Consider the following 24,559-nt stretch of genomic DNA (forward strand, 5'->3'; position numbering starts at 1 on the left):
AATTTCAGATTTCCAGCATCTCAGCACTTCACTCTTGTAGTAGTTAAGGATTTTCTTTCAGTTCCACATTTATATTAAGTTTAAATACAGGAGATGCAATTAGTTTCTATGCTCAAAGGAGCAAAATATAGCTTGTGTGGAAATTTATGTTAAGAGTAAAACTCTAAATATGTTCGTGACACAGTTGCTTTGCTCTAAAATGACTTTACATTAACACATCCCCTTTGTTGCATTTCCAAAGCTTCTTGTCATGAACAGGTTGGAGGAAATCCTTCTCACCCAACCCAGGACTGTATTCACATGAATGGCAAAATATACACATATAAGTGAAGGCTGCAGCAGCTTCGCCTGGTGGAGTGCCTTTTGCAAGTCAAGACAAACCTTTTTGAACCTTAGGTAGATCTAGAAACCAATTTGTTTGTGTTTGCAATTTCCTTCCCATCCAACCCTGGGGAAAAGTGTGCATAGACAGCCTTCAAATACTTTGCCCAAGTGTCATTCTTCATCCGGGAGGCTGGATGGATTAGGCACAGGCTACTCAAATTTACCTCGCCATCAGTAGCAGCCCTTTACCGGCTACTATTCCATCCCGATGTTACACAGCCAATAATCCTCCCTCTTGACCGAACCTAAATACTGAAGCATAAAATGTGTAAAGCAAATAAGTTCAGCAGCACAATCACTGATTTATCAATAACATTTAAAAAAAAGAATTTGATTTATTCAACGAGACTGAGATTTTTACTGGTATTCTGTGGATCTCATTTTGCCTTGGCTTTGACTATATATAGATCATGTCAGAAAATTCAAGAGGTATTTGACAAATTAATAGGTTGAGCAATACACAAAAGTCATAATAATAATAATATTAGTGTCATAAGTAGACTTACATTAACACTGCAATGAAGTTAGAGTGAAAATCCCCTAGTCGCCACATTCCGGCACCTGTTCGGGTACATTGAGGGAGAATTCAGAATGTCCAATTCACCTAACAAGCACATCTTCCGGGACTTGTGGGCGGAAACCGGAGCAGCCGGAGGAAACCCACGCAGACACAGGGAGAACGTGCAGACTTCGCACAGACAGTGACCCAAGCCGGGAATCGAACCTGGGATCCTGGCGCTGTGAAGCAAGTGCTAACCACTGTGCTAATGTGCCGTCCATACACTGAAGGGAGTATTCTGAATTTCTAACATGTCTGATGCTGCAAGTCTATTGTGGTTTTCTACACTGCCCAATTGTTAATTGTGCAGATGACTACATTGCGGGACAAGTGTTCGACAATTCCAATTATTAAGACGGTCAGCAGTCTGAGTGAGTGTACAACAAGAAATGAACCAGCATGGTAGATGTGTGTTCTGATCAGATTCCTCACGCTACAGCCCATTGTAAATTATACCCCCCCAAACCTCCTGTCGGCCCTCTATCACCTTCCCCAACTCGGCATTCTTCAGCTGTGAGCGCAGAATGCAAATGTTGGCAGGCCTTTAAACCACAGAGGATTGAGACAAATAATGTGTTTACCCAACCTTCAAAAGTGCATCCATTTTCAGAAAGGGTTCTTGGACCACAATCAGAAGGGGGAACCATCTGAATCGCCCTCTTCCCCCAAGTCGATTTCCTTTGTAGTTAGTGCCCCTCATGCTACTAATGAGATCACCTGGTTCAGCACCAACTGGGAATCAAAACTAATACCTTTGGTGTGTGCAGATATATACTATACAGGGTGGGGTCTATAACCCAGGGTCACGGGTAAAGGATTTTCTGAAGCAGAGTTGTCAAGGGTTAACGAATACCCTGCAGGATAACTTATTTGAGCTTGGACTTGTTTTGTTTTTCCTTATCACGATTTACATGTGACCATGAATACCGGTCCAGCTGAGAAACTCTTGACTTAATGATTCTGTAGCTGTCTCAGTGAAGCATTACTTCATTCGCGGTATTGTTTAAAATATATGCAGACTTGATCGTGGAAAAGCCAAGAAGCGGTATAATGTTCTGGCTCAAATTAAGATTGAATGCAAGCTCCTGAGGTGGTTCCTCCAATGATGCTGCGTATTGGATTTGAGTCCGTTTAATTTCTCAGCCCACATCACAGGCCAGTATAACTGAGGTTGACTCATGACGCTGCTCACTCTGGATCCAGAGACGTAGACGTGTGCAGCAGGTCTTTTGAAAGATTTTCTCGTGCTTCATGCATACGTTGCTGAGCGTGCTCAAATGCCGCTGAGTGGAGAAAAGACAAACATTCAATGCGGAAACCTTCAAAGAACCTTTTCAAACTGCTGCCTTATCAGGGGATGATCCTATTTACACAGTGGAAGGAAAAAGTGCCTCATCCCAACCCGAGGAGAACACTTCCCACTACATGAGTCAGGCCTTTAGCATCTCCCACACCAGCCCTGAGGTTTCAGAGCAAGATTATCAATTTAGTGTAAATCTAGGACCTGCTTGTGCTGAGCCATTGGCCACAATAAACTGAACTGTGATTGCCCAAACTCATCTCACCTAGGACCAGTGCTTCCTTTTAAATGTTGTTGCGCATGGCAATTTATCAGTGTGTGGTCTCTTTGAATTTTATTATGCAACAATGAACACATGTTATTTCTCACAGAATAAGGCCTGTGTGGTACCTTGCCCACAACTTAGCAGCACCAATGCCTTGGAACCTCACCGCCAGCAAGCAGAAAAGACTTTAATCCCCAGCCAATCTAGCTAGAATTTAACCCTAGGTTTCCAGACAAATGGGATATTGCCCAATACAATGCTCTATCCAGGCCACAGAATACTCAAGTGTCTTCCACCAACAGGGCATTGCCACAGTATAACGCACAGTGGTGTGCTAACATATAAAAAAAAAAATGTAAAGTGCCCAATTCTTTTTTTTTTCCAATTAAGGGGCAATTTAGTGTGGCCAATCCACCTACCCTGCTCATCTTTGGGTTGTGGGGGTGAGACCCACGCAGACACGGGGAGAATGCGGAAACTCCACACAGACAGTGACCCGGGACTGGGATCAAATCCGGGTCCTCAGCATCGTGAGGCAGCAGTGCTGACCACACACCTTGCGGTGTGCTAACATGACAGACTACTCACACAATGCAAAGATCAAAAAGAAACCAGATATTTAAGCAGCAATTTCCCATGTCACGAATTTATGACACAAACGTCCAGTCGAGCCCACACGCAGTTTTGTTATATGGCCGTATTTCAATGATCACATACCTAGCACAGAGTGGAGGGAGGCCTGATGAGTAAGTCCTCCCATGCGCTCCAGAACATTCTGCGATCTCTTCCTTGCCATGCTTGAATCAAGAAAAGTCCTATCAAGACACCACAACACAAACAAATAGATTCACACAGAGCACAAACTTCAATTTAAACAAACATGGCATTTACTAGATTACCATCAGTGATAGTTATCCAAGTGACACCATCAAATTAATTTGCGGCACTGGTTATTATTCCTTTGCTGCATTTTCCACTGAATTTTCTCTCCCACTTCATCATTCTACTCCCAGACACTGTTGAGGTGAGAATCAGACGGAGGGCAGCCCACAGACTCTGTGGGGTAAGTGCCGGGTATCGGCACTGCATTTTGATTCACAGCGCAGCAGAAATTAGGATTTGGCCATGTGAGAAAAGGACTACAAATTACACGCTTCTACACCATCACAGTGTGTATGGTGCATGAATGCAAGAAGGAAACAGCCCAGTGGGAGAGCTTCTTTCCCAGAGGAGTCACTTTCTGGGTGGCAATTCTACAGCAATGGTTTGTTGAAATGTCTGATCTCCATGTGCGATTCAATGCATAAGTGCCAGCAGGATTTTTGATCATGAGTGACCATCCCAGCAGAATCTTGTGCTGCTCCAACCTGATGGCTCCGTACATTCTTTTTTTTAAATAAAATATATTTATTTAAGTTTTTTAACACAATTTTTCACCCTTACAAACAAAAACCCCACCCCGCCTCGTAACAAAATAGAAAGAAAACGCACATAGCAAGATATAAACATGGTAAAACGATATGTTACAGAGCTTTGTACACTGAATTCCTCCCGTCCATGCCAGTTTTCCAGATCTTTCATGTGTTCTCTTGCTCAAATAACCCCCAGGCAGACCCCCCTTCCCCACTCCCTCCCTCCACCCACCCCCCCCCCCCTTCCCAAGACATCCCCCCCCTGGATTGCTGCTGCTGCTGACCGACCTTCATCTAACGCTCCGCGAGATAGTCTAGGAACGGTTGCCACGGCCTGTAGAACCCTTGCGCAGACCCTCTCAAGGCAAACTTTATCCTCTCCAGCTTAATGAACCCAGCCATGTCATTTATCCAGGCCTCCACGCTGGGGGGCTTCGCCTCCTTCCACATTAGCAAGATCCTTCACCGGGCTACCAGGGACACACAGGCCAGAATGCCGGCCTCTTTCGCCTCCTGCACGCCCGGCTCGTCCACTACTCCAAATAGTACTAACCCCCAGCTTGGCTTGACCCGGGCTTTCATCACCTTAGATATTGTTCCCGCCACTCCCCTCCAGAACCCCTCCAGTGCCGGGCATGACCAAAACATATGGACATGATTCGCCGGACTTCCTGAGCACCTCCCACATCTGTCCTCTACCCCAAAGAACCTACTCAGCCTCGCCCCCGTCATTTGCGCTCTGTGAACTACCTTAAATTGTATCAGGCACACGAGGAGGAGGAATTAACCCTCCCTAGGGCATCAGCCCATAGTCCCTCCTCAATCTCCTCCCCCAGCTCCTCCTCCCATTGACCTTTCAGCTCCTCTACCAACGCCTCCCCCTCTTCTTTCATCTCCTGGTATATTGCCGACACCTTGCCCTCTCCCACCCATACGCCCGAGATCACCCTGTCTTGAATTTCCTGTGCCAGGAGCAACGGGAATTCCCTCACCTGCCGCCTCACAAACGCACTTATCTGCATGTATCTGAAAGCATTTCCCAGGGGTATCCCAAACTTCTCCTCTAGTGCCCCTAGGCTCGCAAACGTCCCATCAATGAACAGGTCCCCCATTCTTCTAATCCCCGCCCGATGCCAGCTCTGAAACCCCCCGTCCATCCTCCCCGGGACAAACCGGTGGTTACCCCTGATCGGGGACCACACCGAGGCTCCCATTGCACCCCTGTGCCGTCTCCACTGGCCCCAGATCTTTAGCGTTGCCGCCACCACCGGACTCGTGGTGTACTTTGACGGCGAGAGCGGCAGCGGTGCCATCACCAGCACCCCCAGACTCGTTCCTTTGCAGGATGCCCCCTCTCCCTCCATCACCCACTTACGGATCATCGCCACATTTGCTGCCCAGTAGTAGCTCCCCAAATTCGGTAGCGCCAACCCTCCTCGGTCCCTACTGCGCTCCAAAAACCCTCTCCTTACCCTCGGGGTCTTATTTGCCCACACAAACCCCATAATGCTCCTGCCTACCCTCTTAAAAAAGGCCTTGGTGATCACGATGGGAAGGCACTGAAACACAAAGAGAAACCTCGGAAGGACCACCATTTTGACCGACTGCACGCTACCCACTAGCGAGAGCGGTAACATGCCCCATCTTTTAAAGTCCTCCTCCATCTGCTCCACCAGTCTCGTCAGATTCAATTTATGTAGGGCCCCCCAACTCCTGGCTATCTGGATCCCCAGGTACCGAACGCTCCCCTCCACCCTCCTCAGCGGTAGATCGCCTATCCCCCTTTCTTGGTCCCCTGCCTGTACTACAAAAAGCTCACTCTTCCCTACATTAAGCTTATAGCCCGAAAAATTCCCAAACTCCCTTAGAGTCTGCATGACCTCCACCATCCCCTCCACTGGATCCGCCACATAAAGCAACAGGTCATCTGCATAAAGCGACACTCGATGTTCCTCTCCCCCTCGGACCACCCCCCTCCATTTCCTAGACTCCCTTAATGATATGGCCAAGGGTTCAATTGCTAATGCAAACAACAGGGGGGACAGGGGGCCCCCCTGTCTCGTCCCACGGTTTAGACGAAAACACTCCGACCTCCGCCGATTCGTAACCACACTCGCCATCGGGGCTCTGTAAAGGAGCTTAACCCAGCTAATAAACCCTCCCCCGAACCCAAACCTACGCAGCACTTCCCAGAGGTACTTCCACTCTACTCGGTCCAAGGCCTTCTCCGCGTCCATAGCTGCCACTATCTCCGCCTCTCCCTCCACCGATGGCATCATTATCACGTTTAAGAGCCGCGGCTCCGTACATTCAAGCATACAATAGCACAGTGGTTGTTACTGGACTAGTCATCCAGAGGCCTGGACCACTGATCCAGTGACAGAAACATGATCCCACCATGGAAGTTGGGACATTTATATTGAGTCCATTCAATAAATTTGGAATGAAGTATTAATATTTATAATAATGACCAAGCAACCACTGGCTTGTTGTAAAATTCCAACCGATTCACTAATGTCCTTCATGGAAGGAAATCTGCTGCCCTTCCATGGTCTCATCTATATGTGACTCCAGACCCAAAGCAATTTGGTTGACTTTTAACTGCTTCTAAACTGGGCTAGTAGGTCACTATGCATTCAAGAAGGCAGCTCACTACCACCATCATTGAGGTAATTAGCTGTGAGCAATAAACGCGAGGGAGGTCTGGTGGCGCAGTGGGTAGCGCCCCTGACTCTGAGCCAGAAACTCTGGGTTCGAGTCCCATCCCAGGACATGATGGCCAAGGAAGATGTGGTCGTAATGCAGCCAAACAAGTTGAGTGTGTCAACCTGTAAATTCTTCCAAACATGATAATGGCTGGCTGTACGAGTGGGATAGATTCCTGGTCAGCCACACTTGATGTGGGGTGGCGCCCCGCAAGCTACAAGCCCCTGGCGAGAGACTAGTGACCCGCTCCGGGAATTACCAGCTATGGAAACAGATGGAAGTTTGCCTTACGGCAGCACCAGGTGTGGGAATTGGAATAAATGAATGCTGGCATTACCTCCGACACATATCCCACGAATAAAAATAAAATAAACCCACTTTTCAGAACTCTGTGATTAGCCTTAGGCCAAGATGTTATTATAATCATCAAATTACTTCTCTGGTTGACATTTTGAGCCGAATAATACATACCACGATTGGGAGCGCTTCCCGCTTCATGGAGTGTATTATGGGGCGTGGTGACGTTGGGCGCGCCATTTCCAACTTCATCACACCGGATTCCGAAAATACAGTATGGATAGGTCAAAAAGTTGGGAATCCGCCTGTGTTATTTCAATATCAATTTAAAAGGCATTTCAGTTAATTAAGTACCCATCTCAATGCAGTAATATGGTCAGAAGGCAATAATACGCCTTCAATATGAGAATCCTTTAAAAAAAAATGGCAAGTTTGATGGGGGGGGGTTGAAACTGCAGCTGAGACCAGAGTCTTGACTTTGCAGTTTAAACTCATTCAGAGGGGTCTTTTGCTTGTTTATTCAATATTCTCCTGTCTATAACCCAGGGAGAGATGGGACTGTGGTCTCAACTGGAGGCACAACCTCCAGTGAAATGGAGAGAACGATGAGGTGGAGAGAACGACGAGGTGGAGAGAACGATGAGGTGGAGAGAACGATGAGGTGGAGAGAACGACGAGGTGGAGAGAACGATGAGGAACAGAGAATGATGAGGTGGAGAGAACAATGAGGTGGAGAGAACGATGAGGAGCAGAGAACGATGAGGTGGAGAGAACGATGAGGAGCAGAGAACGATGAGGTGGAGAGAACGATGAGGTGGAGAGAACGATGAGGAACAGAGAATGATGAGGTGGAGAGAACGATGAGGTGGAGAGAACGATGAGGAGCAGAGAACGATGAGGTGGAGAGAACGATGAGATGGAGAGAACGATGAGGAACAGAGAATGATGAGGTGGAGAGAACGACGAGGTGAGAACAATGAGGAGGAGAGAACAATGAGGAGGAGAGAACAATGAGGTGGAGAGAACGATGAGGTGGAGAGAACGATGAGGAGGAGAGAACAATGAGGAGGAGAGAACAATGAGGAGGAGAGAACAATGAGGAGCAGAGAACGATGAGGAGCAGAGAACGATGAGGTGGAGAGAACGATGAGGTGGAGAGAAGGATGAGGTGGAGAGAACAATGAGGTGGAGAGAACGATGAGGTGAGAACAATGAGGAGGAGAGAACGATGAGGAGGAGAGAACAATGAGGAGGAGAGAACAATGAGGAGGAGAGAACAATGAGGTGGAGAGAACGATGAGGTGAGAACAATGAGGAGGAGAGAACGATGAGGAGCAGAGAACAATGAGGAGGAGAGAACGATGAGGAGGAGAGAACGATGAGGTGGAGAGAACGATGAGGTGGAGAGAAGGATGAGGTGGAGAGAACAATGAGGTGGAGAGAACGATTAGGAGGAGAGAACAATGAGGTGGAGAGAACGATGAGTTGGAGAGAACGATGAGGTGGAGAGAAGGATGAGGTGGAGAGAAGGATGAGGTGGAGAGAAGGATGAGGTGGAGAGAACGATGAGGAGAGAACAATGAGGAGGAGAGAACAATGAGGAGGAGAGAACAATGAGGTGGAGAGAAGGATGAGGTGGAGAGAAGGATGAGGTGGAGAGAAGGATGAGGTGGAGAGAACGATGAGGAGAGAACAATGAGGAGGAGAGAACAATGAGGAGGAGAGAACAATGAGGTGGAGAGAAGGATGAGGTGGAGAGAAGGATGAGGTGAGAACAATGAGGAGGAGAGAACGATGAGGAGGAGAGAACAATGAGGAGGAGAGAACAATGAGGAGGAGAGAACAATGAGGAGGAGAGAACAATGAGGAGGAGAGAACAATGAGGAGGAGAGAACGATGAGGTGGAGAGAAGGATGAGGTGAGAACGATGAGGAGGAGAGAACAATGAGGTGGAGAGAACAATGAGGTGGAGAGAACAATGAGGTGGAGAGAACAATGAGGTGGAGAGAACGACGAGGTGGAGAGAACGACGAGGTGGAGAGAACAATGAGGTGGAGAGAACAATGAGGTGGAGAGAATGATGAGGTGGAGAGAAGGATGAGGTGGAGAGAAGGATGAGGTGGAGAGGAGGATGAGGTGGAGAGGAGGATGAGGTGGAGAGAACAATGAGGTGGAGAGAACAATGAGGTGGAGAGAACGATGAGGAGGAGAGAACGATGAGGTGGATAGAACGATGAGGAGGAGAGAACGATGAGGAGGAGAGAACGATGAGATGGAGAGAAGGATGAGGTGGAGAGAACGATGAGGTGGAGAGAACGATGAGGAGGAGAGAACGAAGAGGAGGAGGGAACGATGAGGTGGAGAGAACGATGAGATGGAGAGAACGACGAGGAGGAGAGAACGATGAGGAGGAGAGAACGATGAGGAGGAGAGAACAATGAGGAGGAGAGAACGATCAGGAGGAGAGAACGATGAGGAGGAGAGAACAATGAGGAGGAGAGAACAATGAGGAGGAGAGAACAATGAGGAGGAGAGAACAATGAGGAGGAGAGAACAATGAGGAGGAGAGAACAATGAGGAGGAGAGAACAATGAGGAGGAGAGAACGATGAGGTGGAGAGAAGGATGAGATGAGAACAATGAGGAGGAGAGAACGATGAGGAGGAGAGAACAATGAGGAGGAGAGAACAATGAGGAGGAGAGAACGATGAGGTGGAGAGAAGGATGAGATGAGAACAATGAGGAGGAGAGAACAATGAGGAGGAGAGAACAATGAGGAGGAGAGAACAATGAGGAGGAGAGAACAATGAGGAGGAGAGAAGGATGAGGTGGAGAGAAGGATGAGGTCGAGCAATGAGGTGGAGAGAACGATGAGGAGGAGAGAACAATGAGGAGGAGAGAACAATAGAGGTGGAGAGAACGATGAGGTGGAGAGAACGATGAGGAGAGAACAATGAGGAGCAGAGAACGATGAGGAGGAGAGAACGATGAGGTGGAGAGAACGATGAGGAGGAGAGAACGATGAGGAGGAGAGAAGGATGAGATGGAGAGAAGGATGAGGTGGAGAGAACAATGAGGAGGAGAGAACGAAGAGGAGGAGGGAACGATGAGGTGGAGAGAACGATGAGATGGAGAGAACGACGAGGAGGAGAGAACGATGAGGAGGAGAGAACGATGAGGTGGAGAGAACGATGAGGTGGAGAGAACGATGAGGTGGAGAGAACGATGAGGTGGAGAGAAGGATGAGGTGGAGAGAAGGATGAGATGGAGAGAACAATGAGGAGGAGCGAATGATGAGGAGGAGAGAACGATGAGGAGGAGAGAACGACGAGGTGGAGAGAACGACGAGGTGGAGAGAACGATGAGGAGGAGAGAACGATGAGGAGCAGAGAACGATGAGCTGGAGAGAAGATGAGGTGGAGAGAACAATGAGGAGGAGAGAACGATGAGGAGGAGAGAACGATGAGGTGGAGAGAAGGATGGGGTGAGAACAATGAGGAGGAGAGAACAATGAGGAGGAGAGAACAATGAGGAGAGAACAATGAGGAGGAGAGAACGATGAGGTGGAGAGAAGGATGAGGTGGCGAGAACGATGAGGTGGAGAGAACGATGAGGTGGAGAGAACGATGAGGAGAGAACAATGAGGAGAGAACAATGAGGAGAGAACAATGAGGAGGAGAGAACGATGAGGTGGAGAGAACGATGAGGTGGAGAGAACGATGAGGTGGAGAGAACGATGAGGTGGAGAGAACGATGAGGAGAGAACAATGAGGAGAGAACAATGAGGAGGAGAGAACGATGAGGTGGAGAGAAGGATGAGGTGGAGAGAAGGATGAGGTGGAGAGAACAATGAGGAGGAGAGAACGATCAGGAGGAGAGAACGATGAGGAGGAGAGAACGATGAGGAGGAGAGAACGATGAGGAGGAGAGAACAATGAGGAGGAGAGAACGATGAGGTGGAGAGAACGATGAGGTGGAGAGAACGATGAGGTGGAGAGAAGGACGAGGTGGAGAGAAGGATGAGGTGAGAACAATGAGGAGAGAACGATGAGGAGGAGAGAACGATGAGGAGGAGAGAACAATGAGGAGGAGAGAACGATCAGGAGGAGAGAACGATGAGGAGGAGAGAACAATGAGGTGGAGAGAACAATGAGGAGGAGAGAACAATGAGGAGGAGAGAACGATGAGGTGGAGAGAAGGATGAGATGAGAACAATGAGGAGGAGAGAACGATGAGGAGGAGAGAACAATGAGGAGGAGAGAACAATGAGGAGGAGAGAACGATGAGGTGGAGAGAAGGATGAGGTGGAGAGAAGGATGAGGTGGAGCAATGAGGTGGAGAGAACGATGAGGTGGAGAGAACGATGAGGAGGAGAGAACAATGAGGAGGAGAGAACAATGAGGTGGAGAGAACGATGAGGTGGAGAGAACGATGAGCAGAGAACAATGAGGAGGAGAGAACAATGAGGAGGAGAGAACAATGAGGAGGAGAGAACGATGAGGTGGAGAGAAGGATGAGGTGGAGAGAACGATGAGGTGGAGAGAACGATGAGGTGGAGAGAACAATGAGGAGGAGAGAACAATGAGGTGGAGAGAACGATGAGGTGGAGAGAAGGATGAGGTGGAGAGAAGGATGAGGTGAGAACAATGAGGAGGAGAGAACGATGAGGAGGAGAGAACAATGAGGTGGAGAGAACGATGAGGTGGAGAGAACGATGAGGAGAGAACAATGAGGAGGAGAGAACAATGAGGAGGAGAGAACAATGAGGAGGAGAGAACAATGAGGTGGAGAGAAGGATGAGGTGGAGAGAACGATGAGGTGGAGAGAACAATGAGGAGGAGAGAACGATGAGGTGGAGAGAAGGATGAGGTGGAGAGAAGGATGAGGTGAGAACAATGAGGAGAGAACGATGAGGAGGAGAGAACAATGAGGAGGAGAGAACGATGAGGAGGAGAGAACGATGAGGTGGAGAGAAGGATGAGGTGGAGAGAAGGACGAGGTGGAGAGAACGATGAGGTGGAGAGAACGACGAGGTGGAGAGAACGACGAGGTGGAGAGAACGACGAGGTGAGAACAATGAGGAGGAGAGAACGATGAGGAGGAGAGAACGATGAGGAGGAGAGAACGATGAGGAGGAGAGAACAATGAGGAGGAGAGAACGATGAGGTGAGAACAATGAGGAGGAGAGAACGATGAGGAGGCGAGAACAATGAGGAGGAGAGAACAATGAGGTGGAGAGAACGATGAGGTGAGAACAATGAGGAAGAGAGAACGATGAGGAGCAGAGAACAATGAGGAGGAGAGAACAATGAGGAGGAGAGAACGATGAGGTGGAGAGAACGATGAGGTGGAGAGAAGGATGAGGTGGAGAGAACAATGAGGTGGAGAGAACGATTAGGAGGAGAGAACAATGAGGTGGAGAGAACGATGAGTTGGAGAGAAGGATGAGGTGGAGAGAAGGATGAGGTGGAGAGAACGATGAGGTGGGGAGAAGGATGAGGTGGAGAGAACGATGAGGAGAGAACAATGAGGGGGAGAGAACAATGAGGAGGAGAGAACAATGAGGAGGAGAGAACGATGAGGTGGAGAGAACGATGAGGTGGAGAGAAGGATGAGGTGGAGAGAACGATGAGGAGAGAACAATGAGGAGGAGAGAACAATGAGGAGGAGAGAACAATGAGGTGGAGAGAAGGATGAGGTGAGAACAATGAGGAGGAGAGAACAATGAGGAGGAGAGAACAATGAGGAGGAGAGAACGATGAGGAGGAGAGAACGATGAGGTGGAGAGAACGATGAGGAGGAGAGAACGATGAGGAGGAGAGAACGATGAGGTGGAGAGAACGATGAGGAGGAGAGAACGATGAGGTGGAGAGAACGACGAGGTGGAGAGAACGACGAGGTGGAGAGAACGACGAGGTGGAGAGAAGGATGAGGTGGAGCGAAGGATGAGGTGGAGAGAACGAAGAGGTGGAGAGAAGGATGAGGTGGAGAGAACAATGAGGAGGAGAGAACGATGAGGAAGAGAGAACGATGAGGAGGAGAGAACGATGAGGAGGAGAGAACGATGAGGTGGAGAGAATGATGAGGAGGAGAGAACGATGAGGAGGAGAGAACAATGAGGAGGAGAGAACGATGAGGTGGAGAGAACGATGAGGTGGAGAGAACGATGAGGAGGTGAGAACGATGAGGAGGTGAGAACGATGAGGAGGAGAGAACGATGAGGAGGAGAGAACGATGAGGTGGAGAGAACGATGAGGTGGAGAGAAAGATGAGGTGGAGAGAAAGATGAGGTGGAGAGAAGGATGAGGTGGAGAGAACAATGAGGAGGAGAGAACGATCAGGAGGAGAGAACGATGAGGAGGAGAGAACAATGAGGAGGAGAGAACAATGAGGAGGAGAGAACAATGAGGAGGAGAGAACGATGAGGTGGAGAGAACGATGAGGTGGAGAGAACGATGAGGAGGAGAGAACGATGAGGTGGAGAGAATGACGAGGTGGAGAGAACGATGAGATGGAGAAGGCTGAGAGGAAGAAGGGAACAGAGGGAGACTCGGGATGGTGTGGTTCCACAAGAAGGGGTCAGAGCCGCGCTAGATTCCAATCGTCAGAAAACCAGAAACCCTCAGTGAAGGCGGAGAATAGCTAATGTTACCCCAAGGGTATGCAGGCAGTGACCTGAAACCGAGTGAGACTCTGTGCAGATGACTCAGGCTTTTGAAGATGACTGTGGAATCATCATGTGAGATGCTCGCAAGGGAGATCATATCCAACTGCGTTGGGTGCCACCTGATGCCCATTGCTTTGAAGGTCATGATGGCCTTTTACCTCTTCGCAACAGGCTCATTCCAGACAGCCTGTGGAGTTCTCACTGGGATAACACAGCTTGCTGCACACCATTGCATCAAGATCCTCACAGCTACAATGTTCCAATGGGGTGCAAATTACATCTCCTTCACACAAGGTGTCCAAAGTCAAATGGATAGAGCCTGAGGATTTTCACTGGTTGTAGGTTGCCCCAGGGTGCAGGGAGCCATCGACTGCATGCACGTAACTATTAAGGCTTCTGCTGGATAGCCATACACCTTCACAAAGACAAAGAGCTTCCACTCAGTCACAACCCATACATCCTTATGAACTCACTGATGGCAGACCTGGCCTCTAGCCCAGATTCCTCGAGGGTTATAGGTGATCAGGGTTATCCACTGAAAAGATAGCTAAAGATGCCTGTGAAGGTATCCAGACCTGACGCAGAGATGAGGTACAATGAGAGCCACGCCAGTGCTAGGGCCATAGCTGGAGCAGACCATTATTCTCCAACAGGTGAGATTCTTTTGTAAAAATTAATTTGGAATACCCAATTCTTTTTCTTTCTAATTAAGGGGCAATTTAGCGTGGCCAATCCGCCTAACCTGTACTTCTTTTTGAGTTGTGGGGGTAAGACCCACGCAGACACGGGGAGAATGTGCAAACTCCACACGTACAGTGACCCGGGGCCAGGATCGAACCGGGGTCCTTGGCGCTGTGCTAATACAGGTGTGATTCTTTTTTAAAAAAAATAAATTTTTATTCAAATTTTCACAAAATATCAACAACAAAATACAGACCCCCCCCCCCCCCCCCATATACATAAATAATAAATTAACAACCTTCATCAACACAAAGGCAAAAATACACGCCCACTCAAGAAAAACAAAAAACTAACGAACCCCCCTCCCCCGGGTTGCTGCCGCTGCTAACCATCTTCTAACGTTCTGCCAGGAAGTCTAGGAACGGTTGCCACCGCCTGAAAAACCCTTGTACCGATCCCCTTAAGGCGAATTTCACCCTCTCCAATTTAATGAACCCTGCCATATCGCTGATCCAGGATTCCACGCTTGGGGGCCTCGCATCCTTCCACTGAAGAAGAATCCTTCGCCGGGATACCAGGGACGCAAAGGCCAGAATACAGGCCTCTTTCGCCTCCTGCACTCCCGGTTCCTCTGCCACCCCAAATATTGCGAGCCCCCAGCCCGGCTTGACCCTGGAACCTACCACCCTCGACACCGTCCTCGCTACACCCTTCCAAAAGTCCTCCAGCGCTGGGCAGGCCCAGAACATGTGGGTGTGATTGCTGGGCTCCCTGAGCACCTAACACACCTGTCCTCGCCCCCAAAGAACCGGCTTATCCTTACCCCGGTCATGTGAGCCCTATGCAGCACCTTAAATTGTATGAGGCTGAGTCTCGCGCAAGAGTTCACCCTCCCCAGGGCACCCGCCCACATTTCCTCATCAATCTCCTCACCCAACTCCTCCTCCCACTTACCCTTTAGCTCCTCCACTGAGGCCTCCTCCTCCTTCTGCGTCACCTGATATGTTGCCGAAATCCTTCTCTCTCCAACCCACACCCCCGACAGCACCCTGTCCTGGGCCCTGCGTGGCGGCAGCAGTGTGAACTCCACCACCTGCCGCCGAACAAACGCCCTGACCTGCATATATCTGAAGCTGTTTCCTGGGGGGAGCCCAGATTTCTCCTCCAGCTCACCCAGGCTCGCGAACTTCCCGTCCACAAACAACTCAGAAACCCTCCATCCATCCTCCCCGGGACAAACCGGTGGTTCCCCCGAATCGGGGACCACACCAAGGCCCCCACCTCCCCCCTGTGACGTCTCCATTGCCCCCAAATTTTGAGGGTAGCCGCCACCACCGGGCTCATGGTATACCTCGTTGGAAGAAGCGGCAGCGGCGCCGTCACCAGCGCCTCCAGGCTCGTGCCATCTCCAGCCTCTTCCATGCCGCCTCATCCCCCTCCATCACCCACTTACGCATCATTGCCACGTTGGCGGCCCAATAATACCCACAGAGGTTAGGCAGCCTCAACCCCCCCCCATTCCTGCACCGCTCCAGGAACACCCTTCTCACCCTCGGGGTCTTCTGCGCCCATACAAACCCCATAACGCTCCTGTTAACCCGCCTGAAGAAGGCCCTAGGGATCAGGATAGGGAGGCATTGGAACAGGAACAAAAACCTCGGGAGCACCGTCATTTTAACTGACTGCACTCTATCCGCCAGGGAGAGTGGCAGCACGTCCCACCTCTTAAACTCCTCCTCCATGTGTTCCACCAGCCTCGTCAAGTTAAGCTTATGCAGGGCCCCCCAGCTCCTAGCCACCGGAACCCAGGTACCTGAAACTCCTCTCCGACCTTTTTAGCGGGAGCTCACCAATCCCCCTCTCCTGGTCCCCCGGGTGCATTACGAATAACTCGCTCATCCCCATATTAAGCTTGTACCCGGAGAAATCTCCAAACTCCGTAAGGATCCTCATCACCTCCTGCATTCCCCCCACCGGGTCCACCACATATAGCAGCAAATCATCCGCGACACCCGATGCTCCTCCCCACCCCGCACCAGCACCCTCCAGTTCCTCGACTCCCTCAACGCCATGGCCAGGGGTTCAATCGCCAGTGCAAAGAGCAGGGGGGACAGGGGACACCCCTGCTTCGTCCCCCGGTGTAGCCGGAAATACTCTGACCTCCTTCTGTTCGTGGCCACACTCGCCACCGGGGCCTCATACAGCAGCCTCACCCACCTGACGAACCCCTCCCCGAACCCGAATCTTTACAACACCTCCCACAGGTACCCCCATTCCACCCTATCAAAGGCCTTTTCCGCATCCATCGCCGTCACTGTCTCCGCCTCCCCTTTCATCGCCGGCATCATTATAACATTCAAGAGCCTCCGTACATTGGTATTCAACTGCCTCCCTTTCACAAACCCCGTCTGATCCTCGTGTATGACCTGCGGCACACAGTCCTCTATCCTCATGGCCAAAATCTTTGCCAGCAACTTTGCATCTACATTTAAGAGTGAGATCGGCCTGTATGACTCACACTGTAGGGGATCCTTGGCCCGCTTCAGGATCAGGGAAATCAGCGCTCTAGACATTGCGGGGGCATTGCCCCCCCCTTTCCTTACCTCGTTAAAGGTCCTTACCAACAGCGGGCCAGGCAGGTCCGCATACTTCTCATAAAATTCAACCGGGAACCTATCCGGCCCCGGTGCCTTCCCCACCTGCATGTTCCCTATCCCTTTGACCAACTCCTCCAACCTAACTGGCGTCCCCAACCCCGCCACCTGCCCCTCCTCCACCCCCGGAAACCCCAGCCGGTCCAGGAAGCGACCCATCCCTCCCTCTTCCAGTGGGGGCTCAGACCGGCACAGTTCCTCGTAGAAGTCCCTGAAGACCCCATTGATACCCACCGCACTTCGCACTGTGTTCCCTCCTCCATCCCTAACTCCCCCGATCTCCCTAGCTGCCTCTCGCTTCCGAAGCTGGTGCGCCAGCATACGGCTCGCCTTTTCTCCGTATTCATATACCGTCCCCTGCACCTTCCTCCACTGCGCCTCCGCCTTCCTAGTGGTCAACAAATCAAACTCAGCCTGGAGGCTACGCTGCTCCCCAAGCAATCCCTCCTCCGGGGCCTCCGCATACCTCCTATCCACCCTCACCATACCCCCCACCAACCTCTCCCCCCTCTCCTTGTGTGCTCTAATGGAGATCAGCTCTCCTCTGACCACCGCCTTCAGCGCCTCCCAGACCACCCCGACTTGCACCTCCCCATTGTCATTAGCCTCCAGGTACCTCTCTAAACACTTCCGGACCCGCCCGCTCACCTCCTCCTCCGCCAGCATTCACACCTCTAGGCGCCACAGGGGGCGCTGGTCCCTCTCCTCCCCCAACTCGAGGTCCACCCAGTGCTGTGCATGATCAGAAATGGCTATTGCCGAGTACTCCGTATGCTCCACCCTCGGAATCAGCGCCCTGCTCATGACAAAAAAGTCAATCCGGGAGTAGGCCTTGTGAACATGGGAGAAGAATGAAAATTCCCTGGCCGCCGGCCTCGCAAACCTCCATGGACCACCCCTCCCATTTGGTCCATGAACCCCCTCAGCACCTTGGCCGCCGCCGGCCTCCTGCCCGTCCTAGACCTAGAGCGATCCAATGTCGGATCCAGCACCATGTTGAAATCCCCCCTCATTATCAGGCCCCCTGTCTCCAGGTCCGGAATCTGGCCCAGCTACGCCGCATGAACCCCGCATCATCCCAATTCGGGGCATATACATTTACCAACGCCACCCGCTCCCCCTGCAGCTTGCCACTTACCATCACATACCTACCGCCATTGTCTGCCACAATGCTCGGCGCCTTGAACTACACTCTCTTACCCACCAAGATCGCCACTCCCCCGATTTTTTGCATCCAAACCCGAATGAAACACCTGCCTACACACCCCTTCCTCAACCTTACCTGATCCGCCACCCTCAGGTGCGTCTCCTGAAGCATGGCCACATCCGCCTTCAGCCCCTTCAGGTGCGCGAACACGCAGGCCCGCTTGACCGACCCATTCAGTCTCCTTACATTCCAGGTTATCAGCCGGATCGGGGGCTACCCGCCCCCCTCCCCCGCCGACTAGGCCAGCCACGTGCCCGCGCCCCCCACACGGCCTGTTCCCCACAGCGGCAGACCCCCGCCCCGACCTCCTCTACCAACTCCAGCTCCCCCTTGGACATTCCAGCAGCAACCCGGTCCACCCTCCCCACTGCCCCAGCTAGGTCCCCCCCTAGCTGCATTGCTCCCCCCATTGCACTCCCGTAAGTCAGCTGACTCCTGCTGACCCCGGCCACTCCCGCCGTTCCATCAACCCCCCCAGTGTGGAACTTCCACTCCCCCCCCTGTCCACCAGCAGGATCTCGTCCATTCCACTCCCAGCGCGGGAGAAAAAGCCAGAGCTTCCCAGCTCCAGCCCCGCCCCTTCAGCCCTAAACGCGGGGAAAAAAAGCCCGCGCTTTCCACTCGCCCGTCCCCGCCTCCCCTGGCGCAGAACCCTTTCCAGGCCCGGCCCCACTACCCCCAACTCAGGCCTCTTCCACCCCGCGGGGCCCCATCTCCCCCACCGACCATCGACCCCCCAAGCAGTCCACCCACCCCCCCACCCCACGAGCCCGGCTGGTGGACCTAATTTAAAAAATGCCCAACCAACCCCCAAAAAACAAAGAAATAAAGAACCCCCCTCCCTCAAAACACAACCCAACAATCCCCAACCATCCCTCCACCGCGGCCCCTCATCCCCGCCCCTTAGTCTGAGTCCAGTTTCTCGGCCTGAACAAAGGCCCACGCCTCCTCCGGGGACTCGAAATAGTGGTGTCGATCCTTATATGTGACCCACAGACGCGCCGACTGCAGCATACCGAACTTCACCCCCTTCCTGTGCTGCACTGCCTTCGCCCGGTTGCAACCGGCCCTCTTCTTCGCCACCTCCGCACTCCAATCCTGGTAGATCCGAACCTCCGTGTTCTCCCACCAGCTGCTCCGCTCCTTCTTGGCCCACCTTAACACACACTCTCTATCAGCATACCGGTGGAACCGCATCAGCACCGCCCCCTGCGGCTCGCTGGGCTTGGGCCTCCTCGCCAGCACTCGGTGGGCCCCCTCCAGCTCCAAGGGACCCTGAAAGGCCCCCGCTCCCATCAGCGAATTCAGCATGGTGACTACGTAGGCCCCCACGGCCGATCACCCCAGCCCCTCCGGGAGACCCAGGATCCGCAGGTTTTTCCGCCTCGACCGGTTCTCCATCTCCTCGAACCTTGCCTGCCATTTCTTGTGGAGCGCCTCGTGCGCCTCCACTTTCACCGCCAGGCCCAGGATCTCGCCCTCATTCTCCGAGACCTTCTGACGGATCGCCGTCCCTTGGGCCGTCTGGGTCTCCAGCAGCTTATCGATTGGAGCCTTCATTGGCTCCAGCAGCTCTGCTTTCAGTTCCTTAAAACAGCGCTGGAGAAGCTCCTGCTGCTCTTGCGCCCACTGCCTCCACGCTGCCTGGTCTCCGCCCGCCGCCATCTTGGTCCCCCTCCCTCGCACCTTTCTTTGCTTCAATGCCACATTTTTTAAAATCGCCCCACTCCTGGTCCACTCCAGACACTATCGGGGGAATGTTGCTGTCCCCTTCCCACACCGGGAAACGTCGAAGAAGCGCTCTTGCGGGCCCTAAAAAGAGCCCAAAAGTCAATTTTTAGCGGGAGCTGCCGAACGTACGACTTAGCTCCGCATAGCCGCAACCAGAAGTCTACAGGTGTGATTCTGATGCCCAGACAGGTATGGAGGTGCATTACTTGCTCTTAATTTTGCAGACTTCACTCATTTCGAACATCTCCACCCATCCCCGCCCAATGATCGAACACACTCTTTGAAATGCTGACTGTTCCGGTTGCTCAGTTTGACTGATGACTGGATACCCCAAGTGCACACGCTCCGCACTTGTGTCAATAACTCACCAGGTCATGGCTGGGGAGGTTACCAGGGGTACCAACGCCCAGTTGGTAAACATCACTCACCTGGTCCAGCGACTCAAGTCACCCACTTTGTCTGGTGTCAGATTCACCCACCTGCACTGTTGCATGCAATGAAACTTGATGGTAACAGTCCCTGTAGTTTCCGTTCTGAAACCAAATCGACTCAGTCTCTCTCCCTGAAATGCAAGTATGAGAAATGAATTTCATCTCTCATCCTTTGGTCACGTTCCATATCCTTCCACCACACAATTATATCATCCTTCATATTTCATATCCTCCCCTTATGGTGATATTAATTGTTCATCCTGCTGCTTCCTTTTTAACAACTTGCATTTATAGAGCATCATTAATGTAGAAAAACATCCGAAAGGCACTTCATTGATGTGTGAAATGAATATTTGAGCCAGAAAATGTGATATTAGAAGGGACAAATAAAACATGTCAATCAAAAGGTTGCCCCGTGTGTTAGGTCTCAATCAGAGAAATGAACAGTTTGGTGGGGTGCATGGCTGTAGAACAGGAGGAGGTTACAGAGATGGGGAGAACTGAGGGCACAAAGGGATTTAAACACAAGGATGAGAATTTTAAACTTGAGAGCTAATTCTCAGTCAGGTTCGGGGTGATGGGTGAGGAGGATTTGGTGCAGGACAGGATATGGCCAGAATTTGAAATGAGCCAAAGTTTACCAAAAGTGGAGGCGGGGGGGAAATATTTTGCCACCTGCAGAAGGGCCTGTGAATTGTGCCTTTTAGAGTGGGTAACCTGTAACACAGCAGGCCCCACATTATTTTGGCAGGGCATTACCTGATTGCAATGATCAGCCAAGCCTGTATAATTAAGGGCAAGACCTTCTGCAATCATCCGGCTGTCTTCACAGCCATCAACTGATTCACCGTTGAAGAGTTTTGTTGTGGTGGGGCATATTGAACAAATCCCCCTGCCTGTCATGTCACAGGTACTGTAAAGTGGGTGTTATGGGTGTTTTGAATGATGCAGAGTCGCTACCCTCCACCCTAGACACCCTAGATGTAATTAGGCTGCCTTTGCGATATGGAACTCAGTTTGGAATAGTATATAATAGGCTGCACACAGACTGGTTTAGCTTGAGACAGTGGTTGAGGAGGGAGATGAAGTTATTGCAAGAAGAGATTTGCTTTGGTCTTCCGAATGGTTGGCTGGGGGAAAATGGTGCCTCCTACAGCTCAAATTTCCTTTCCAGGCTAGCAGTCGGACAATACAGAGGTGCAGGGGGAAGAAAAGTGAAGGCGCAGGAAGTAGTTTAGGGAAGGCAGTGAATGAAAGGAGACAGGGCAAGGAAATATGACACCAAGGATGAGCAGTTGCACAGTCCAAAGGTTGAGGTAGGGAAGGTAGGGAGGATATCTCGGGAGAAACACAGGGTGGTGCTGGGGAGGGTAGACATTGGAGATTCTACAAGAGTCGAGGGGGTGGCACAAGGTGAGGTGATTGAAAAAAAGGAAGTACTCAAGATGGGGTTAAGGTAAAGATAGGGTGACACTGCCATCACGGTGCTTTGCACAAGTGGAACATATAGCCAAGCAGGGAAAGTTCCAGAAGGGGCATGGTTTTGCCACCTGCAAATCAACTTTCAGTCAAAATGAGTCAATGTCAAAGGAAACAACCACAATAAGGTCCTTATACAATTACATTAATACTTTGCATGGTATACCATTTCCTATTTCTCCTCGTCCTTACCATCCCACCATATCAATTCATCAGGATATATCTTTGTTTGTTTGAAGTGCTTTTATTATTAAGAGCCAGATGGAAGGGAACAAATAACACCATCTGTCAGTGAATGAGGAGTAGAATTTACGTCCCAAATATTTTCAGAATGCAGATCCCAGCATCTGGGTGTGTGTGGGTATGAGAGTGTGTGTATGTGTGTGCAGGATGGTGGGGGGGGCACCTTTTTTTTGCTGATAGAGAACTATACACCGTTCCAGTAATTCTCACACCTACCTTGAATGTGCTTGGGGTCCGGATGTAAGTCATATCTTCAAGCTCAAGCAAGCCACCAACAAAAAATCTGTACATTTCTGATGTTCCAGGGAGGATTGGTCTCCAGGTCTGGCACGTCAGTGTGTAGCTACCTGAAAATAACAAGAGGTTACACTATTCGGGCCTATATTAAACAAAAAGCAAAAGCGTGTGGGGTACCAAGTAATTTTAGTCACAAATCTTTCACTTCTAATATCTGGCTTCAATTCCAGCACCGATAGATGGGATGATAGAGTCCCTCATAAAATTGGACAACAGACTGAAAATCTAGAGTAAAAATTCTGGAACAATACTGGGACTGCAGAGGTCTTGGTTAATATTCTGGACTCTCCCAGCATTGAGGGTGGGGAAATTTGTGGAGCTCCTCCTCCTGTTCGTTGTTTAACTGCCCACCACCATTCATAATTGAATGTGGCAGGACTGCAGAGCATGGATCTGATGCATTGGTTGTGGGATCCAGTGGCTCTGTCTATTGCATGCTGCTTCCACTGTTTGACTTGCAAGTAATTGCAATAACGGTGGGTTAACACATGCCAGAGGTGTGCATTCTATTGAGTGCCCTCTTCACCTGATGCTGCAATCAATGCACTAGGTTTGTTGTCATGACTGTGATGGGGCTCATGCATATTTACAGGACGGAGCAACTGGATAGGTCTTGGCCCCTGCAGTTTGACTGGTAGGGATGTGAACAACAAAAACAGAAAACGCTGGACAATTTCAGCAGGTCTGACAGCATCTGTGGTGAGAGAACAGAGCTAACGTTTCGAGTCTCGAAGACTCTTTACCAGCGGGTAGCTCTCAAGTTGTGGGAAGTCACAGAGCAGAGGTACATCTTGTGGAGATGTAAACAACAGAAGTGCAAAGGAAGTTGCGCTGGCTGTAGACTGGCACTGGACAGACACTAATACAATATTTCAGGTGGGGATGGTGCTTACGGGCGGCACGGTGCTTCACAGCTCCAGGGTCCCAGATCCAATTCCCACTTGGGTCACTGTCTGTGCGGAGTCTGCACTTTCTCCCCGTGTCTGCATGGGTTTCCTCCCACAAGTCCCGAAAAGCATGCTGCTAGGTCAATTGGACATTCTGAATTCACCCTCAGTGTACCTAAACAGGCGCTGGAGCGTGGCGACCAGGGGATTTTCACAGTAACTTCATTGTAGTGTTAATATAAGCCTACTTGTGACAATAATAAATAATAATTATTAGAAAGTTCAGAGACCAGAGGTGAAGGAGATCAAAGACATTGAGCTGAATTCTCCATTCTGGAGTCCAAGTGTTGGCGCCATCGTGAAAACGGTGGAATTGCACGATGGCATGATCGGGTCCCCAGCTGCAGCGATTCAACCGCTCCCAAGGGGCTAGCACGGGCGTATCGTGGAACTCCACACTCTGTTAACGGGCCGGCAGCCGATTCGCCGGTTCCGTGATTGACGCGACGCCGCGGCTGCACATAATGCATTCTCCACCCCCCACACACAGGCATCGCAGCCAACATGGCCGGCAAGAGAGCAGCGCCGCAATTCCGGGACGCCGAACTCGAGACCCTCCTGAACTCCATGGAGGAGAGGAGGCTGGTGCTATACCCCTGGCCGGGACGGAGGTCATCAGGCGCCATTGTTCGATGTGCCTGGGTGTAGGTGGGAGCCGCTGTCAGCGCCGTCGGGGTGGTGGCCCGGAGGCCAGTGCAGGAAGAAACTGCACAACGTCCTCAGGGTGAGTATCCAGCGCTGTGCTCTGGCACCAAGCACACTACTCTCATACACGTGACCTGCCCCCCCCCACAACGGGGGACGGCCGGACCCCCACCTTGACCCACATGCCAGCCCCAATGGCCGTATGCCGCGGCCACTGATGCCACCATCTACCCAACCCCTGGGCTGCATGCATCGAACCATCAAACACTATTGCTGTTTGTGTTTGCCACCCACCCAGACAACCTCCGTGAGCGGAAGAATACTGGACGGGGACCAACATACCTGCGGCCCCTCACCGTGCCCGAGCAGAGGGCACTAGACGTTATCGGCGGCCTGGAGGAGAGGGAGGTCGCCAAAGAGGAGGTCGGCGTCGATACCACGAAGTGAGACTCCCTGCCTGGTTGCGGGTCCCCACGACAAATGTGTGCCCAACCCCCCACACCCCGACCCCCCTCACCCCAGCACTTACCACCCTCACCGCAGCCCCCCTCACGATAGCCCTTACCACCTCACGCCTCACCCCCGCCCCGCTGTCTAACCAGACATGCCGTCTTGTATCTTACAGGACCAGCAGGGGATGGGCCCGGCCCATCCG

General features: G+C 51.3%; 1 protein-coding gene across 3 annotated transcripts in view; it reads right to left on the reverse strand.

Moving 5' to 3' along the window:
- Positions 1-694: 694 nt before the first annotated feature.
- Positions 695-24,559, reverse strand: part of mks1 (MKS transition zone complex subunit 1) — a 109,724-nt gene continuing 85,859 nt past the window's right edge. For all 3 annotated transcript variants that reach the window (XM_072469334.1, XM_072469335.1, XM_072469333.1), the window contains 4 exons: positions 22,232-22,362; positions 20,342-20,424; positions 3,226-3,323; positions 695-2,226 (listed from right to left, as the gene is read on the reverse strand). In XM_072469334.1, coding sequence (XP_072325435.1) covers positions 2,132-2,226; positions 3,226-3,323; positions 20,342-20,424; positions 22,232-22,362 — 407 coding nt within the window. In that variant the 3' untranslated portion in view covers positions 695-2,131. The remainder of the gene's footprint in view (positions 2,227-3,225; positions 3,324-20,341; positions 20,425-22,231; positions 22,363-24,559) is intronic.

The sequence above is a fragment of the Scyliorhinus torazame genome, chromosome 12 (genome assembly GCF_047496885.1).
Source record: "Scyliorhinus torazame isolate Kashiwa2021f chromosome 12, sScyTor2.1, whole genome shotgun sequence".
NCBI classification, from domain to species: Eukaryota; Metazoa; Chordata; class Chondrichthyes; order Carcharhiniformes; family Scyliorhinidae; genus Scyliorhinus; species Scyliorhinus torazame.